This window comes from Anoplolepis gracilipes, chromosome 4 (genome assembly GCF_047496725.1).
Source record: "Anoplolepis gracilipes chromosome 4, ASM4749672v1, whole genome shotgun sequence".
Lineage (NCBI taxonomy): Eukaryota > Metazoa > Arthropoda > Insecta > Hymenoptera > Formicidae > Anoplolepis > Anoplolepis gracilipes.
Window position 1 is genome coordinate 657,501 of NC_132973.1, and position 21,629 is coordinate 679,129.

At 43.0% G+C, this 21,629-nt stretch overlaps 1 protein-coding gene across 5 annotated transcripts in view; it reads left to right on the forward strand.

Annotated features, from left to right (window-relative positions):
* Positions 1 to 21,629, forward strand: part of Hth (Meis homeobox homothorax) — a 430,487-nt gene that overhangs the window by 272,833 nt on the left and 136,025 nt on the right. For all 5 annotated transcript variants that reach the window (XM_072889618.1, XM_072889616.1, XM_072889619.1 and 2 more), the window contains one exon: positions 8,202 to 8,350. In XM_072889618.1, coding sequence (XP_072745719.1) covers positions 8,202 to 8,350 — 149 coding nt within the window. The remainder of the gene's footprint in view (positions 1 to 8,201; positions 8,351 to 21,629) is intronic.

The following is a 21,629-nucleotide window of genomic DNA, read 5'->3' on the forward strand; positions in this document are numbered from 1 at the left end:
TTTTACGGCTGCCTCTTCCACGAGGCTAATGTCCTTACCGAACGATCACTCGAGGAAATCGCGCAAAAGTTTACGTAAACACAAGCGTTACCGGCATTCTAGAATGCATGCACGAATTATCCGTTAATTGCATCGTTTGTCGTTCGCATCAACAGAAAGCCGAGAATATCGCTGAGAAGACTTGAAACTGTAAAACACGTGGTAACCCTTTATGCATTCGATATTAAGATTGTACATGAGCATGATTCAATAATTCAATGACCGATAAGATTTTATGACTTCCGCTACCTGTACGCGTAACTCACAGAATGTTTACATGTAATTTGTGATTAGTCTGCACTAAATCTTATATAAAAATTATTACTACTTGAAATAAAAATTTCACAGATTTTTATTAGGTACTTATTTTTGCGAGAATTATTTTGAAAAAGTTTTTAAGAAATTAAATATTTAATAATTTTTGTGATCTAAACATTTAAGATTAGTCACTTACAAATTACAAGCTTGAATACAATGTTTCCATGAATCGCGTATATAATATTAGTGATTTTTTATTTACTTTAGACTTTTATTAATCTGACACGAGAATTTATTGTTAAATAATATGACATGATTAAATTTTAATTTATTGTTTATATATGTATATACATTGCTGTTTTTTTTAATACATTTCGCTCGCATAATAAAAAAGTAATTAAAAACTTGCTTGATAAAATTAAAAAAATAATCAAGCTTTAATGTTCAGATCGCTGTAACAAATTATAATAATTATATTATTTCGAAGTTTGATATGAAAATATTTTTCTAATTATTTATTCTTAAAACACATCAGTGCCGAATTTGTGATTTTTCGCTTATATTTTTAATTAATATTGAAAAAAATAATTTATATTTTAATCTTGGAAAAAATTTGTTAAGCAAGAAATGATCTTTTATCTTTACTATCACGCGGCAAATACTTTGGTCATCGCGCGATGTCGTGTGTTAGTAATTTTCACTGGTAGACCAAATTAAGACGGAGTCTCACGTCCTACCGGTAATTATCACAGTAACAGCACTGCTGCTAGTAACAGCACATCACCGAAGCCGCAGCACGGTCTCGTGGCATTAATTAGTACAATCTTCGTACGTGCTTCGTTGGCAACGTTGTCCTGGAGATATCGTGGCTTTATCTATTTGTCTGCGCTTCTCGCGGTATCCACGAAGCAGCATATTTGCTTCCCTATTTTTGATTAACACAATTGTGCGAGACCGCCCTATAAAAATATCTAGATGACAAATTATTTATTTATAAGTGTTAGTTGTCGTTAGTTATCGTTAGATTTGACAGTTAGGACGAATGTAAAACGATAGAAAAAATATGATATGCATAATGCTATCCAGCATCTATATTAGCATATCGTATGAAAATTCGGTTCTCTTCCGCGTCTCTCATATATTCCGCAATTTTCGTACGACAGTTTATCATTTGTTCTCCATTTGCTCATAAATCCCACGATTGTCTATTACTTAGGTTTTCCCGTCGATTCCTAAAAAAGGCGTCCACGGATTAATGCGGATGCCTGGAATCGCGGATACAAATCGGCGATTTATCACGTAGATTGTTATCGAGCGGTGCGGATCTCCTCGCGAAACTGGTAGCCGGCACACGTTCGATGAATCCTAATGCGTCGTTCTCTCCGTACCTCTAATGCTCGTAACCGTTTCTTCGGCTACGTGTCACGCGACTCTCGGTATATACGCGTAATTGATACAGCCATATACGCGGAGGCGCACGTATGATTTTCTCGGGGCGGCCGCATCGCGCCGCACTGTCCGATCGATCTGTATTCATAGGTCGTACGGGCATAAAATACACTTGGCATGTCCATGAATCAGATAACTGTCACAGCTGCTCCACCGATGTCTCAATCAACCGCGTTCGTTCTTTCGCTCCGCCGATCTGCTCGTTCGTTCGTTGACTCACTCGCTCGTATTTACTCCACCGCATTTTTTTTCCCTTTTATTTTCAATCTCTGCCTCTTTCTCTCTCTCTCTCTCTCTCTCTCTTTCTCTGCCCTGCGCTTTATTTATCGCCATTATCCCGCGATACGCGCTAGCTTCTCACCCACGGAGCTTTGGTGACTCGATCCGCGATTCGTATTTCTTGTTTTGTACCTCGCGGCGGTCGACGAAAAGAGGATGATGCCCGCCGGCAAAGAGAGCGAGTCCGCGCGGTTACATTGCGACGGGAAATTCCGCTCTCGTCCACCCGAATGTGTCGAGTTCTTTTTTCGTCGATGCCGTTTTTAACGAGTTTACACTATATTTCGTCAGATAAATCGGGCAAGTCTCGGTCGGCGGTCGTTGACAAATGACACGGAGCGACAAAACGATCGTTTCTATGCCGAAACATTTTCGTCGCTCACGGTCCTTCGCGCGCCTCTGTAAACAATCGCGGAGGAATTAGAATCGGGGGCCGCCGCGCCGCTCTCGTTCCGCGAGTCTCCGGGACGACATTCCTGAGAAACTTCAAAACTCTATCATAACAATAATATCTGGAGCGAGCGGAACGAAAGGCGAAGCGCGGCGATGCTTTTAGGGACCGAGAGCCGAAGGAGAAGCCGTTCCATCCGTTAATCCGCATAGCTCCGACGTCTCTGGCGGCTTCTTCGTCCCTTCGTCTCATATTTGTCCCGGGTCCCGGGTCCCGGCTCGTAGCGATAGGCAGATATTTCGGTCTCTTCCCTCTTCATTCCGCAGCACGCCGATACGTTGTCGTGCGTCATTGGGATTACAGAGATTCGAGAGCATCCAACACTTTTCTCTCTCTTGTGAATCGATGAATCTGTCGGGTATAAGCCTTGTAAATTCGTGTTATTTTTTTTATTGATAACAAAAACATTGTTGTTTTAACAGAACGTTAACATTAATGAACAAAGTTTATTATAATTTTCCAAAAATAAAAATTAACCCTGTCAAGAGATCAATTGAATTTGATGGAAAAATGTTGGAATGTTCGGAAAGTGTGCTCGGAGTTATTTTGTTTATTTTTTTTTATAGATAATAACTAAAATGGGTAAAAAATGATAAATAGATAAGATGAAAAGAAGAAACCTTATTCTAGATTACTTGCCAATGTGCACGCGCAAACGCGGCATACTAAATTATATGCGTCGTGCGGCTCATTTGTAAGACAAACTTGCACAAAGTGCGCTTCTTACATCGACCAGCTTCGCGAAATACGAGGATCTCCCTGCGTCGACTTTGAGAGAGTTCCTCATCGCGCCTCATCTCATCCACAATCGTCGATTAATCTCCCGGTTAAGCAGATTCTCGGATTAAGCGGCACTCATATTACGCGTCGCACAGATGCGTGGATACGCGCGCGCTTCGTGAAATCGACCGCGACGATCCTCTCGCGGCGGGCAACACCGGCGAGCCACATTTCATCGTCAAAAATAGTCTGGGAATCGTCGAGAAGAGAAACCCCTATCCCCCTCGCGACCGCCGGACGAAGCCGCCGCGAAGACTCTCGGATCAACACGAGCCAGAAGAGTGTGTTTTGGTGCAACGACCTTCCCCGCGATTCTCAGCCGCGCAAAATCATGAGCCGAAGGCTCTTTGTCGTCGAAAGTCGATGTCTCTTCTTTTTAATGACGATCAGTAATTGTTGCGATGGTTACATCGTGGTTAACAAAATTTTACTTTAAATTTTTATTCATCAATCTTTTAATCGTGGAATGCATCGTCTTCGTGACCGTGAAACGCGATACTTAGAGATACGAAGAGGCGTATATGATATCTCATCTTTTTATGAGTTTCTTTTTTTTTTCTCACCCTAGCCCGACGACCCTTCTTACGCGCGTGGCGATGTGGCAACAAATAAATGTCTCGGTATCCGGTACGTCTCTTCTATCTATCTATATACGCGCATATCGGAGAGCCTCGACCTCGCATCTAAAGTCGTATGCGACCCAAAGTTCGGAACGTGTAGTTGGGAAGAAGCACTGATGAGGAAGGATGGAAAGAGGAGAGAAACACGCAAACGAGAAACCAAGAGAAGTAGGGAGAGAGAAAGAGTGAGACGAGCGGTCCTCGCTTCGACGGGATGGGAATAAGGAGGAGTTTATTTTCGGCAGCCATATGCGCTGGTTATTTCGACAGTTTGCGTGGCCACCCTAAATAGAGGCTGCGGCCTCGTCTTCGAGGAAGATGTTCTCGGCTTGACGTTTTTTTCCAACGCGATCAACGGGTCCATCGATTTCCCCAGAAATTCCAAACATTTTCGAATCTAGTGAATATATTATGTAATTTTATAATATATTTATACGTACATATAGCACTATACATATAGTATTATGAACGAATGGAAGGAGAAATGTAGAGAATATTTTATACGAATGCATATACTCTCTAAATTTTAAATATCTCACACGGATCTCGGGTAAATTTAGCGGCTATAAATTCAATTGTGCGTATTTCATCTCATTCTTCGAAGTAGTATTCCTAGTTTAAAACGGAAATCGGAATTGTCTAATTATTACCGTCGTTACCGCGTCTATACATTTAGCAAAGAGTTGTATTTTCTGATTTTGAGTATGACGTGCACGATAGATCTAGCTCACTCGAAATAGATTATCGCCGACGTGTGTAACTTTGCTCATTCTCCATTCGCTAAGTATAGCTGCGACAGGTCGAAATAAAGGAAGAAAGAAACCGGACGCGTCGTTTCGGGCACTCGCGCATTGGTCGGAAGCGTCGTTGAACGGAGTCGGAAGAGCTAGCGAACGAAGGAGAGAGGGGCGGGGGGAGAGAGAGAGAGAGAGAAAGAGAGAGAAAGAGAGAGCAGACACAGAGACGGCGCATAAACGTATAATTGGCCGCACTTAAATCTCTATAACGCGGTAGTAAAAATGCGTGGTACGCCGCGTAAATCAACACGCGGACGATATGGCTTCTACCCCCGTCGCCGCCGCTGCCGCCGCCGCCGTCGCCGCCGCCGCCGCCGCCGCCGCCGCCGCCGTCGACGTCCGTCGCGCCTGTTCCACCGCCGAGAGCGTCCTCGTAAACGCGTTGTATAGCACGCGCGAGAGTACACGTGTGAATGAACGCACTCGTGCTACGCACGAGCATATGTGTACCCATCGGTAGAGTTCTGTGCTACCGTTCTGTACCGTTCTGTACGACGCGTTGGTCGTAGAATACTCGCTCGTCGATATATGTTATATATGTGTGATCGTCGTGTGCGAGATGCGTAGGTGGTCTTGTGCTATCAATTTCTAGTGAGGACATAAATGATATAGATATTCGTATCGAGATCGATTGATTTGATTATTGATTAAGACTACGATAATGGCAGAGATATAGTTTTACATTTTGCAATGTGATTAATAGTGAGATAATCAATTTTCGGAAAAGATTAATATGTTACGAGAAAATATACTTTATTTTTTACATTGTAGATAGAGTAAAAGTATTTTGAATAAAAATATTGCTGAATTTTGTGTACACAAAGCTCACAAAGCTCACATTTGTCTCGTGTCAGAATATTCAGCGTGGGTTGTCGATCGCGATCCTGATCCCATGACGCGCGTTCGATTGCAACGACGAGAAATGACATTACATTATCGATGACAGCTTATGTGGGCGGATGATCGCGCGTGAAATACCAGTGCAGCTGGATTACATATGTGCATCAACGTATCTAAAGCCGACTATCTCTAAAGTTAAATAAGATTTTAACGACCTGTCAAGAGAGAAACTGTGTTATATATTTTGAATGAATTATTGCATTCATAATATAATATTTTTCCAATGCGGCCTTGCAGATATTTGCCTTACGCGTTAGCAATAAATTATTACATTTCCAAGTATGATCTACAACTTGTTTCAATTACAATTTTTCTGTACGATTGATAATTTTTCCGTTTCCAGCATAGAAATCGTTAGACTGTATTTAGATAATGGTACTCGCTATTACGAAATTGAATTAATCGCGCAAGAAGTTATTGCGCGATTAAAAAGAATTCGGTCCGAGTCGGCGAGCACGATGAACGATACTCCGACGAAGGAAACCATTTTCTTTCGGGACACCGATAGGTCGCCGTCGTACGGAACCGCACGGTACAGCACGGTACGACCGGTACGCTACATTAACCCGATTCAGCGAGTAAATTAACTGCAATCAGAGGGACGTTCCCGTTAGCCATTCCGTTATTCCGCTAGCCACCCGCCGTTCGTTCTATGAGCTCGCAGGCCGCCCTATTCGACTTTGCGGGCACGCCATTAACGTGCTTCTGAGTCGAAGAGAGGGTGGACATCTAACGTCGTTTTTGTCGTATGCGCAACGACCACCGCCAATGGGTTTTACGCTCCGGATGGAAAACAGGTTTGGTCAACGAGGAAAAAAATGACCATCAGAATCACCGACCCACGTGAAACTAATCGAAGGAATCCATAACGTTGACGTACTTTGCTAATTTAACGTCTTTAAATTTGTCCGCTTATTTTCAGTATAATAAATGTATAATAAATGGTATCTTGCAGGTTTTGCGTTTTCTATTTATACTTCTTCTTGATTGCAAATTATATATATGACAGTTGGAAATAAAAGTGATTTTGGTTTTATTATCGTCGTTTCTCATGCAAAATTGCACTTTTTAAAATTTGTCTGGATCATCGGAACGAATTACGTCACGGTACGATGAATGTCCATCAGGTTAGATCGCAGATCCGAGGTCTTTTCTCGTTTTCTCTCCCCCGGAACTATTCAGGAAGAAAGCGACATACGCGAGAATACGTCGTATGCGGGACCGATTTCCATCGATCTCCCGTCGTTCCGGTCCGTCCGCTCCTACGACGGACAAATTTTTCGTTCTGCCTGCCTGCCGTCGCCCATCCCTCGCCCGACGACGCTTCGCTCGACGAATTCAAAGTTAATCTCGGGCACGAGACCGTTCTTTGGCAAGCGAGAGGGGTGGGTCGGCGGAGCTCCCGGGCGACCTGTCATCGTGAACCCCCTGGGAGCGCCGGGCTCACCCTGATCTCTCTGTTACGATAGAACCTTGGGAACCGGGGCCTTGGGCACTACGATAAGGCTCGGTCATTTATAATCCGCTGGCGTAAGTAGCCCTCCTTTCTGGCTGATTGCGAGGAGAAGGAATAAAGGGAACCTCGAACTTCCGGCGCCCGGGCTCGTCCGGGAGATTGATTCGCCGGGACATCACGGGAATTCCGACGAAATTGCATTTTATTCCATAATCGCCATCTCCCGACCCCATGTCACAACGGTAACGATCATGTCCGTAATATCATTACAACCACGTAACCTGTAATATTGCGTCTTGCCAAATGAAAACTTACGATTGATGTGAGATATCCTCCTTTCCTACAACAGCAATTTAGATTATATGATATATACAAGTACACACGCGTATCATAAAATTTAATTTATTATATAAATACCTATTGCAATGTATGTGATAAATATTTTTCAAAATATAACCATACTTGTATAATAGATGAAAAAATATATATAAGCAACTTTATGTTCATAGCATAGCATAATATAAGTAACTTGAAACACGTTCAATAATATGAAAAAATGACAAAAGCGTCTTAATATCTCTCATTACTGCCTCGCTTCTCGAGTCCCCAGTGACTGTGCAATTAAAAAGCTAAGATTGATAAATGACGGGGAATTAATGCACGCGGGGTGACGGCAAAGTGGGGTGGAAAGGAGGCAGGGGTACACGCGGTTGAGCCGAGAACGGAGCGTGTGTACGGGATCCGCCGGGTCGAAGGGGGCTGGGTGATTGCGGGTGGCTTAATGGTGTTTGTATGCATGGGAACCAGCCCTAGGGTCGAGGTAGTTATCGCCCACCAGGGTATGGACCGAAAATCGGAGCGCGGTTTAAACGCGTCGGAAATCCTGCTTCGACGTGCAAAGCATCTCGCGATAATCAAAAGCGATTTCCCCTAGTTTATTCATCGAGTTTTTTAAATGATTACATTAACTAATATGATCTAATGCATATTTCATTGACAATGAATTGACATTTTTCTATCTCAAAAAATTTTAAAATTTCAATGCATACATTATATATTTCTTTTCATTATGAAAATATATAAAAAAGAAAAATCAGGATTTTTTTACGATGAATTCAAACTTATTACCGAGACAGCACGTGGTGACCTTGGCTTTCTTCTTACTGTTGCAGGTGACGCGAGTAACGCGAGTATCGGTAGCGGCGAGGGTACTGGCGAGGAAGACGATGATTCGACGGGCAAGAAAAACCAAAAGAAACGGGGTATCTTTCCTAAAGTTGCGACGAATATCCTCAGGGCGTGGCTCTTTCAACATCTTACGGTAAGTACTTTTTTCCTCATATAACACATCGAGGATGCTTTCTGTTTTCGAAAGCTATTCAGCGTTGCGATATCGCCGTCAGAGTAACGAATTGCCATTCGTCAATGTGTCATTTCGTGTATATTTGACTTATAGTCACGAATAAGAAGAAAAAATGTGTCGTTAACATATGTATATTTGTGGTTATTTAAACCGTTAGTAACCTTTTGTCACAATTCATCAAATAAAGACTCAATTTTAGCCTTAATGTAAAAATATGTGTAATTTGCTTCTTTTTAACGACACATTTATATCTTGATGAATCGATTCTATCCGGATTTCTCATTGAGCTTTCAAAGAAAAAAAACCTCCATGTCTCTCGGCACGTGTCAATGTCAATCCGCGAGCAATTAGCGAAAAAAGCACACTCCATTGAACAAAAGAAAGAGAGTTAAAAATAGGAGGAAAAAAGAGAGAAAGGAAATGAAAGAAAGAGAGAAAGAGAGAGAGAGAGAGAGAAAGAGAGAAACGACAGGAGGCTAATCTCGTAATACCGAGATAAGGAATGATCCGTAGTACGTTGGTGGTAGTGGTAGCTCTCGATTCTACCGGGGCCCGAGTATCTAATGATTCACGGGTAATCTGAGCCGCAAAAAGCGCAACGCGATTAAGGGGGAGAACGGTAGCCGAACCCCCGGCGTCGACGGCGGTCGCCGCAGTTGCGTAACGCTTTGCGCGGCTATTCCAAGCAATACATTGTCCCTCACTACACAAGTTTCTCTATATTTATCTCTCTCTATCTCTCTTGTTCTCCCGTACTTCGGACACCCCATAGATTTCGGGTGTGATCAGGTTACCTTGCGAGAGCGGTAATCATATTGCAGCTCGGTTAATGCCATTACCGCACTGGGGGGGTTAGCAGCCACCCTCGAAACCACCCTGCAGCCACCTACCGTTCTCTCCTCTCCTCACCCCTGTGCCATCGTCTCCTCTTCTCCTCGCTTCCCTGTACTGTATCGCGGCTTCAGCAACCCCCGAACAATGTGTATTGGATATGACGTCAGGGATAGTGGGTTCATGGTTTAATGCATATACGTTGTTTGCGCGATGACGATACCACGCTCGCTCGTAGAAAGACGTGTCCGTGGTCGGCGCTTCTCTTGCCTCTTGGTTAATCGCGTCGTCGAGAGCTCTCGCGGATATTAACGACCTCTCTTTCTCTCTCTCATACGCGGTGCTCAAGTTAAAAGGATTTTAGTGTAAACCGACGATGGCATCGGGACTCGATGGCACCGTCCCTCGACGACTGAGTTTCGATGTCTGTCGATTCGTTCAAAGTTTGTTTCGATGTACGTTCGGGAGTACAAAGAGAGTTTCGGTCGATATGCACGCACTAATTCCCTGGGTGCCTTGCGTTCTCATTAATTCTTATATATATATATATATATATATATATATATATATATATATATTTATATCAGGATAATAACGCGTTTTTGTTTTAATATATTACTCTTATTTAATACGTTCTAAATTATATTTATATGTCAAAATATAATTTCAGACTGTAATTATTTTAACGATAAAATTTTGTTTATATATACGAGTCAAATTTGGAGTTGTATAATTGACAGAAAGAAAGAATACAAATGCCCTTCATTTTTCTCATGTTTGAAGTTCATCGGATTGTTATAAAAAGATAAAAATATATTTACTGTAATGACGAAAAAAAAAAACGTTAAATTCAAGACGCATGAGAACGCACGGAACTCATCCGCGAGCGATTATACGGTGCCATCCGCCAGAAATTACGAAGGTTTTTCGCGACAAGTCGTCTCGAGGAGGGCCGCATTCGTCTCGGTGTTATTACGAGCGATTAAGCGACTATACCGCGGTCTGGAATTCATTCGGTGGACTGGATACATATTACACCTTGAAAGAGTAACTGGCGCGAGCCGGCCGTGTATTTACTCAAGTGCCAAGGTCTTTAAGCGCCTCTTCTCGACATTTTGTCTTTTTTCGCCGAACAAATTACGATCTTACGTTTCTTCGTTTAATGTCCTAATTTCCTGTTTCTTAACGGTGATGCGCGCATCCCAACAATCTCGTGGGATCGATGACCTGCCGTAATTTTGTCACAAAGTGAATTTAAACATATGTCATAATCGCAGTAGGCCAACAATTAGATAATCAACAGAATATTATATGAAACGCTTTAAAGTTTCTTGACGATGCTTAGGAAAGCGAAGCAAGTCAAAGTGGTATTCGCGATAAATTCATTGTGTCAAACGCGAATATGCCGATCGTCGCTCATATTGGTTTCGTGTCCTATAGGAACATTGTCGTCGAGAATTCCAGGTCGTGTTGAAACCATCGGTTCTGCCGTCGTTAACCTAGCTGGTTAAACATTCGGAATCGCGCGACGTCTCGCGCCAAGGAATTTGTTGAGGCGCGCCAATGGTCTGTCCCGTTTCCTAGCAGCTAGCTAGTCCGTATTGACACGGTAGACGGGAAGCAGCCGAGCGCACCGCGGCACGGTTGAATAGACATAGTTTATGTATATATATATACACATAGTTTAGATATAGATGAAGAAGGATCAACACAGAGGGAAATAAGTAGCGTTCAATGGAAAAGCGAATACCGAGACGCGCGATGAGCGTTGCATTAAAACATGTAAAATGAAAAATATGGCGAGGAGACGATGAAAGAGGTAGTTACTTTGCAGAGGAATAAAATTGCGAGGGAGATTAAGTGTGTTAACATACACACATGTATACAGAGAAAGAGAGAGAGAGAGAGAGAGAGAGAGAGAGAGAGAGAGAGAGAGAAATTTTATTATTTTTATATTATTTATATGATTATTTATTATGATTATTTACATGATTATTATTATGATTAATGACTTGCAATATAATTTCGAAGATAAGACTAACGAATATAGAGATATACAAATGTTGCAAAGTATAAAGGAATAGAATGACAATGTAGATGGTAACGCCTTGTCTATTCAATGCACACTTTGATATGAATTGGAGATTCGAGAGGAATGTTTAAATGCAAACTAATGTTTAAATGCAGCATTTATTATTATATTGTAAGGCACGATTCTGAAAAAAAAATTGTTGAATAATGGTTCTCGATTTGGATTATTCGCAACTTCGAAGGAACTATTAATATTATTGCTTAATTTTTTCCCTCAGAAATCATGTATTTCCTTATCTGTATATCTATACGGGCGTGCCAATAGCCATTAATCAACTTATTGTTTAGATTAGGCAATCCACCAGAAAGTAAGCTTCGCGATTGACCAAAAAGATCATGCACAAATGTTCGCGCTCTTGTAAGTCTGTCTTGAATCATAATTTACATGGATTGATCCCGATGATAAGGGATATAAAAAATCAAATAGTGATATTATTGATATCGCAAGATACTTTTGAGAGAAAGACTAGTTTTTGTTATAACCGTAAGGTAGATAAGGATAGATAAAAAAAAAAAGAGAGAATAATCTCGCTCAAATAATCGATATATTGCACAAAACGAACTTCGTGTATACGGTGGCGGAGCGTAACTGGAGATTAATGGAATTTCCTAAAAGCAAGTTTATGTATTCGTTGGCGCAGATCCCCGCACAGGCTCGCATGTTTTGCCGCGTTACGCTGACTCGGCGATATTTTCGAAAATCGCGACGCTTGCCAATGCTCGATAAAAGTTTTGTACGGCACGAACGTCCGGCATGGTTCCCCGCCGCCGTCTTCTCTTTTTTTCAGCGAATTGTTTATCGCCGCGTATGAATAATGTAATAGAAGTTAAGTGCATCGAGTCTCCCGGGAGGAAGTCGATGGTGATCCCACTCTCACTATAAGTACCGTTTCATGCGTTCGCGGAGAGCCGCGGATCTCTTTTCTGTCCTTCTCTTACTCAATGGTGCCGATTCTCTCTTTTCTCTCTCTCTCTCTCTCTCTCTCTCTCTCTCTCTCTCTCTCTCTCTCTCTCTCACTTTCTCTCCGGTTGTCATTTTGAAAGCCATCCTCCCCTCGCTGTCAGTCCGACCGTACGTACGTCCGTACAACCGGCGCACCAACCAACTCTGCGACCCTCCCCAAGTTTAATTAGACGGAAGAGAAGCATACATCATGGTCGACTCCGTGTCCCGACCTTCCCCGGACGGTGGAGTTGGGCTTTCCAGAATTGTGGATACCGACCTAGTACTTCCCTTCTCATCATCCTTTCTCGTGTACACCTTTGGACGATATTATATGGCATATCTCTAGGAGCTCGTTCTATTATTTTCAAAAAGAATTAGTATTAGTTATTTGTGCTGTTAAATATATTTTAGAATTTAAATTGCACACATAAATATATAAAATATGCTTTCATATTTTGTTCAAGTTCTCATTGCATTTAATATTTGATAAAATATTGCGCACGCGTGAAAAGATTTTAATACATATTATTTTTAATAGAATATGCATTAAGAATGTAATATCAATTAATTTTACGTTGTTTAGAAAATAATCATCATATTTTTATGTTCAGCAGAAATTTCTCGCAAATTTGATTATTTACTTTTTTCTCGAATTGAAAATGGAATTATGCATCAATTTTTAAATGCTTTTGTGCACACACGCTAAATTTCGCACGATAAATGTTATTAGTTAGCAGACATATAGTCCTAGGCCCTAAGTTGGAGATGCGATAGAGGAGAGAAGTAAAATTGAAGCTGGAGTCACATATATAATCCATTTTAATTTACTGGAGAGACATATCCGTCTAGTTTGCAGTTTCCTGCGACTTTGCTTCTTCTTCCGCTTCGTCGTTCCTTTTGTTCTTCAATTTTCTACTACCACTTTATCCCATTGCTTTACCGTCCTTGCTGTCACTTCCACTATCCTTTTGCTTCTCGGCCATAGCTTCGTCCTGATACAAACTGTAGTCTTCTTATATCAATGAAAACATTCTATGAAATTACATTTGCCAGCTCTACACTTTATGGCACTTTATTTCACGTATTGGATGCTGTTCACAATCGTTTTTTGTAAGCAAGAATTTGTTAGATATATGTACAAAATTGAAATTATATGAATGAATCTAATTAAATTTAAAACATTTTTGCATTCGATAATTATATTTCACTGCTATAATAAAAAATGACATAAATCTTTATGCGGAGATATTTATTATTTATTAGGTTAGAAGAAAATATAAAATGTGTGATTGAAAATATATTTGCTCAAAAACTGACGGATAGAAATCATAATGGCTATAATATTAAATGTACAAAACATGAAACTTTAAAATTAAAAAATTACGAAAGCGTGAGAAAATTGTAAAGATATATCTGGCATAGAAAAGCAGACATTATCTGTCTGTGCAATTTCTACATTGTCGTAATAGAGGAGCAAAGTACAGCTGGGTAATCAATAAGCTATCTAAGAAACGTAAGGCCGGCATGCTGCAGATCACAAACCAGTAATATTACCTTTATGTGGTAGAGTCTTAGAGACTGAAACGTCTTTTCATCGAAATCGATAATGAAACGCGCTTCATTTGCCGGTCGCGCGCCGCTGTAGCAATATATCTTGATACGATCTTTAATTCATCCGTATCGCCATCAAGATATGATGCAATATAGGATGTTTAATATTTTATAGCGCGATAAAAGTCAACAGGTAGCTTGTAGAGATCTTATTACTATATTTGTCTATTCAAAGAAAGGAAGCCGACACATTGCGGAATATAAATTATTTTTAACAAATAGAATATTTCATGTGTCTCGTGCGTCATTGAATATTATAAAAGTTACCTAGGTATTCTATTCTAGAATATCGTACGCTATTAAAAGAATGTAGACGATCGTAATACAATATTGGATATCGGAATTATTGTGTATATATGGCTGCTGTATAAGAATAAAAGATTACGGCTGAGCGCCACTGCCACTACAGTAGTCTCCGGCGTGTCGATTTTCGCGAAACGACGGCCGCAAAAGACGCGGGACTGCCTTCGCCCCGGATATCTTAAACAATTTGCATAGACAATCATAGCGGCAGTTTTTTCGGCCGTAAAGGGGCTCTCTCTCCGGCACTCAACTTGACTACGGCACGACCCGTCGGCTGTGCTCGCGCAGCCGCCCCCTCCGGTACTAGCGGAGCGTTTTATGCCGCCATAACCGTAGCGCGGTATGGCCCACTTAGATCTGCTATCTCGATCCCGCCGTGGTGCCGCTGCGTACCGGCTGACATCTATTGTCCCTTTGGCACCCTTGGACCGGCCATTATCCACCTGCTTCCGGTAACGCTCGCTCGTCCTTGACGTGTCGTGGGTCAAGGTCCACGAGGTCCGGCCTGTCCAACCTCGCGCTTTGCATCCGCTCCGCTGCGCGATGCTCGCCGCGAACGTGCGTCACGCGAATGGACAATTCTTTCGCCACGTGGAAACCGGCTCCCGTAAGCGACACGACACGCCCGTTGTCACCCTATCGGCACCGAAGAACGTTGGAGGAGACGTTTGCATACATCGACCGGCAGTTTTCCGCTTGAACAAATCCTCGAGCCTTCGTTTCTTCCTCGCTCGGGAAGTCAATGCTTGCCCCGGTATCCCCTTGTATCGTCCTCCGCCTCTCTCTCTCTCTCTCTCTCCGGGGACGTCTTTTATTCCTTTTGCATTCCTTAATCTTACGACGTGCCTATAGAAGAATTCTCACGCTCGACAATGTCGCCGCTGCTATATGTGATTCACGTGTCTGCGTGAAATTAATTTTGCAAATTTAACTATACACGATATATATATATATATATATATATATATATATTATTAAAACATCACAGGAATAGAAGTGCAAATTAATTACTTTGAATTAATAAAAAAATATACATATATATCAATAAAAGAAATGATATTTCTATTACATCTTGGATAATAATAATATTAATAAGGAAAGCGTGCGAAACTCAAAAGTTGTGACAATAGCAAAATTTAATGTTGTCTATAGTGCTTTTGAAACGTTGTAATCAGACGAACGGTATCAGTAACTATACGGTTACCGAAACTCTCGCTTCTCATTCTCTCTTTTAGCTATGAGGAAACGTTGCGATGGTGGCGGAGGGGTCAAGCCAGACGACGTAATTTCCTTTCTTTGGTACTCGCCGGACAGCTCGAAGCGACATTTCTGCGTCCTCTCGCTCGTCCTTCGGTTCTCATTCTCCCGTTCTTCTCCAGGTCTCTTTCTCTTCCCCGTCCCTCACCCTCCATGAACTTACAACCTTCAACCTCCGTCGCTCGGCCGCGGGGCACGGCAACCCCTTCTGCCTTTAACATTTCTGCTTTGCTTACTGGCGCCGCCTCGCTTCGCATTTGAATATAATACTTGGCTCTTGTCGGGCTCGCGCGCACCGCTAACCGAGGCGAACTGTAATTATGTTGATGCGCGGCCATTGTTGCGTCCGTTCTGGACGTCGGGCTGAATGCCGAAACTCCTTCTTTCCCACTTCGGCGCGCTCTCTGCCCTCGCCCACTCGCGTCGTTCGCGAGATTACGGACGAAACCGCAACGAGCGGATGCGTCTCCTCCGCTCGACTTCACGACGCTTCGTCCCGCTCAAGCCACCCAGGCGACTTGATAAAGTTTCGCGATCAAGTCTTGATGGCGCTAGAAGAAGACATCGTGGGTGGTTGGAAAACAGCCATCTCGTTATCTGCATGTCCGCGCGATTGTAAAAATGCATCTTGTTTAAAATCGCTAGCCGGGGCAAAGGGAGAGAGGGGTACGCGATCGTGGATTTCGCGAGATTCGATTGACTGTAGAAAAAGAGAGAAAACAATGACTGAGAAAGGAAAATAAAATTCGAGTATCTTGAGTGTCGGGAAGATAATTGCAAAAACTGTAAACGGGGACCTTCGCCAACATTTCGCTACCAGCAGCTCGCTTCTCGCGCGACGATCCTACGTCGAGCTGTACTCTCGTCTCTACGTAAGGGGGGAAGAGGGGGGGGGGGAGGAAGGAGGAAGAGGGGTGGGTGGTGCGCGGAACTGGGATTAGACTGTCGCCCTGCGACAGCGTAAGCCCCTATTTTTGCGAAATTTATCGCCGTTAATCCCTCACCTCTCTCTCTCTGCTCCCCCTCTCCCCTTCGCTTCTCCATCCCGCTTCTTCGTTGTTCTCTCATCGTGCTCTCCGCTTTTTTCCTCTCTTTCTCCCTTGTCGATATGAAAAATAATAAAATAGCTCATCTTCATACACCCCGGCGAGCTCGCCGCTCTCTCTCTCTCTCTCTCTCTCTCTCTCTCTCTCTCTCTCTCTCTCTCTCTCTCTCTCTCTCTCTCTCTCTCTCTATTTTTCTCTCTTTCTCTCGCACGATCCCTCCAGGCCAGAAGCGTACCTACCTACTCGTCGGCGAATAATCCTGCCCGGATTTAAAACATTCGTATCTTGAATATGCATTCATAGGTTTAAACCGAGGGCCGGTACGCGTAGATCCCGTCGTCGAGCGGACAGAGAAAGGGGAGAGAAAGTCGTGCTCTCGTGTACGTAGTCGTGTCACACATCCGTAAACGTATAGCGTGTATGCACGTACACTTATTTATCTATGTATGCGACATCGGGCACGGCACTGAGCCTGGTATTAACTCGGTTACTCATTAGCCTTTCTGGTTCTACTTGTCGCTCGACGTAATCTCACGTCTGTCCAAGCCGGCCGTGTAGGCTTAACTTTGATGCAGCGACATCGCTAATGCCCGGTTGTCTTTTTGGACCCCGGCACTGATTTCGCAGTCTGGCGCTATCAGTCATCCGGGTCATTTATTTCTCTTCTTTCTTGGATCATATGGTCATTTCTTCTAGTTAAAGATAATGTTATTGCATTTGTAGAGCAAGATGCATTTTTTTTTTTTTTTTTTAGAATAAAAAATTCTCGGATAAATTTGTTATAGAAGCGTGCAGAATGAAATGCGACGCTGTTGATTAATCTAATCATAAGTATTAAGCACGGTGGAGAGTAGATTATGCTTGCCCGCATATTAACAATCTTCCGCATCGTTGCACACGAAGTAAGGCGTGTACACGCAATGTATTCGTGTAACAGCGATTTTCTCGCGCTTCAGGCGTCGATCATCAGGGGAGTCTTGACGAAAACGTGTACCTTTCGATCGTACAAGCGCCTATTATTGCAAGCTATCGTGATGCACGATCGATGTCGCGATACCCCATCATCATTACTCAACTACGTCCGGTAAGACCTTCTTTGGATAATCGCTTAACCGTCCGCAATTATCGCAACTTCGAAAGCGCTGGGGTCGGCGGACGTCCCAGGAGGCACTGTAGCGGATTTATGGCGTGCTTCCACGTTGTTCTCCGTGCACCAGGACGTGGCGGGGACCAAGGACAAAATGCTGCTTTCGCTTTCTCTCTCTTCGGATCCGCGCGTCGACGTTAATGATCGTTCCGCGAACGCCAATCCCATTAAGGTATGTTACCCGCGATTCCCGGTAGACCTCTAAATTTCTTCTAAGAGTCTAGGTAACGCTTTCAAGGTATAAAGATGAGAAACGGAGGTATACGATGAGAAGGTATCGGGAACCTCTCGCGATCCGCTTGTGAGTGTGCACGTATTTATTCGTCGATGCGCGAGTGTTGGACGGGGATGGAGGATATCAGTGGCACCCCATTAAGGAAAGTGCTGGACGTCCAGCCGTAGAACGCAGTTCTAGAGACCCTATCGGGGATGGCTACGGGTCGGAATAGCGATCGAGCGTACGCTCGTGCGTAGATTGCGTACCGAATCGTATCCGCGCTCGCGGCGCGTAACAGGCTAAAGTGGCATCAATATTTGATGCGTCTATTCGTATATTTCCATTATATTTATTTTCCTCTCTCTCTCTCTCTCTCTCTCTCTCTCTCTCTCTCTCTCTCTCTCTCTCTCTGTTCCACGCTGGATCTTATCTTCCTCTGTACCGTTTATATCCCGAGGTCAGACCGGGAGATGATGATGGTAACGGCCGACGGATTATATTATTCACGATACATTAAGTACTTTCTCAGTGGTGGCGAGGAATGAGTCGGTGAGATCTACGAACGCGATGATGTTAGCTTACGAGGGAGCCGCGACTATTCTGTTTTTGTGATCGGGGGGAAGAGGTGAGAGGTGAGAGGGGAGAGGGGAGAGGAGAGGGCTACGACACTGGACATTGGGGTGACACTTTGATATAATCGATCTATTACCGCGTCGGACGGTGGTTCGCTTTAGAGGACAACGGGAGAGATTTTGATCTCGATGAATGCGCGCGTTCTACCTTTTGACCGCAGGAAATGGCTTTCTCGTGAAGATAACTTACTTTTAGTTGTTTTATTTAGAAATGTAATTATCTTTACTGTGACATTTTTTTGGAAGTATTTCTCCTTTAGCAGCAATGCATTTCTTTCGTTACGAAAAAAATAACTTTTGAAATATCTTGATTCTTCTAATTAAAAGTTTATGTAATGATTTTTAAACATTTATATTGTATACAGTCATTTTTCATGTATTTTATATTTTTATTTTACGCTTATCTAATGACACTAATTGTGTTAACATAATGATTTAATGAACATTTTGCAATTCATAACAAAGGACAAATTAATAAAGTAAATTTAAATTTAAATAAATAAAAATGATAGCTAAAATTATATCGAAAGAGTAAACGATGCATCGTAAATTTTTATCACGTATAATTAACAGAGTATTAATTAATTCCTTTAAAATAATGCACGTAATCTAACGTGTTTACGTTTGGACGTATAATTTACAAATTGCTTGACTTTACGAGGAAAATTTTTCATTGTAATTCGCGATTTTTGGACTGTTTTATTTTCCAGCCTTACATTTTATGCATGAGACAAATAGTTACACAATACTTTATTTAATTTTTATGAAAATGTTGTTGCTAATAAAATGTAGAGGAAGGCGTGGGAGTATACCATATATACATATGTTTGTGCGATGCAATTTAGATATATGTTTAAGCAGAAAGTTGTTGCCGTCTTCGTATTGGCCTTTTCTCTCGGCTTGGAACGCAGGGACGGGACACTGGATAGCCGAAGCGAGTCACGTCAGATTTTTGCGGCATCTTAGCCGACGACGGTGAACGACGACGGTGTCTTGGCCGCTCTCGTACCGCCGCGATTGGACGGTTAACGAACCGGCGAGGCGAACGAACCTCCGCGGCGATTCGCCACGCGCTTCTCTTCTCGCTTCTCGCGCATCTTCCTTTTATCGGATTGGGCGTCCAGAACACGAGGAGAACGAGAGAGAAAAGCGAGAGTCGCTTCGCCAGCTGAACGGGGCTTAGAGTGGATCCGGATTTCACGGTCTTCAGACGGTATCGTTCCCCGTTTTCTTCTTCTTCGTCTCCTTCTTTGCTCCTTTCTTCATTCTTACACGGCGACTTCTGAGAGGCGACTCGTTTCGCGGTCGATGCCGCGTAAATGCCCGTCGCGGCATATCCCGCGCGAAAGAAGCCGAAGCGAGAGAGGATTGTGCTGAAGAGTCGGTCCTGGAGAGATCCCTGATTATCCCAGAGTATCATCAATAATGCCTTATACGTTAAATCCTTCCATTACATTTCTTCGTTTCTTGTTTCAACATATTCACGATTAACATTTAAAATATATAGTGATTGTGTATCTAAATAAAAGAGTATGAAATTTTTAAGATAACTTATTAATCATATTTTTGCGTGAATCTCGTTATTTCATCTATAATTTTATCTATTACACAATGAAAGACTTTGACAGTAAAGACCTTTTACTTTATGCTATCTGGTCCACGAATATGTAATGCAAAAGCGCACACGATTAATCGTGTTTGAACAAAGTACTATCGTTATAGGATATTTTCTGTTTAATTTTAATTAATGAAAGTTTCGCGTAAACTCCAGAGAGAATCGATTTGGATGGAGGTCGAGGTAGTATGTATCCTTTGCACGGCAACCTCGAAATGGGAACTAGGCGGTCTGCAAGGCGCCTCAATTGCGGGAACCGAGCCGACTGGGTCTCTCACACGCGCGCGATCCCGCCATCCTTTAATTCAGGCTGACAGGTGAATTCCTTTCCCCGCGCGTTCTCTCTTCCTTCGCGCTATCCCTCGGGGTAAGATAGATCCGTTCCCGGGATTTCCTACGGGATCCGCCGGATCTTATATCACGGACGGCCATCTCTATATAAGCAATTCCGCCCTTCGTCCTGCCTCATTCGAATCGCTCTATAGCGCGACTATTCGATCTTCCGGGAATTCAGATATGCTGACTCCGGACCATCGCCATCAACGGTTGTTACGTCAAGTCATAAGCTCTATGATTTTCCGTCTGTCGATTATCGCGAGAAAGTATTTTAGAAAGGAGGGGAAAAAAAAAAAAACCACGAACGCGTCATATATTCCATTTGACCGCGGCAAAATGTAAATTCTGATAATTATCCCAAGATATTCCAATATCGATAAACGATAATAACAGTTAAATAACGACGTCGTTTAGACCTTCGTAGAATCATTCGTACTTGTTTTCTCACACTCGCAGCCGGGACTTGACCGACACGACGCTCGCTCTTTACGCGGTCGAGGGAAGCGAGATCAAAATCCGCCCGGATGCGGCTCGGCTTCGGGCATAATCGAGATTCGCGGCAATCGTTTCTGTCTTCGGGCGAGATCGAGCGCGGCGTTCCGCTATAGACCGCGTATGCATACGAAGCTCGAGGAGCGATATCGCGTCCAAGAATACCGACGTCAAATTGTATTAATCGTAATACCGCGAGATATGGACCCGTGCCACGTATAGAGATTACATCGGCAAAAGATTCCGCAACGCGGTGCATGCTAATTGGACAAAAATCCTACCCGTGCTCCCCCCTTCCCCTTCCCCTTCCCCTTCGTTCTCTCCCTTTCGTCTGTCGTTCGGCCACGGTCCACCGCGGATCGCGCAGATCGCCGAGCGTAGAGAGAACACGACGAGATAGGAATCGGCTTTCGCTTCTTGTGAACGTCACTGTAGACGACGTACGCGTACACAAGGACTAACCTGCGAAACCAGAGAAACAAGGTACAACGATTTTACAAAGAACCTATCTTTTTTTTTTTTTTTTTCCCTCGCGCATACGATTATGGCAGCGCATTACGTGAATGCACGTAGTGCTTTTCTACGGTGCCTACCTATGTGCCATGTGCAGACACCTTGGTACCGTTGCGAAGTCGATACGTTCAGCGGGCGGGTGAAAGGTAGAGAAAAAGAGAGAGAGAGAGAGAGAGAGAGAGAGAGAGAGAGAGAGAGAG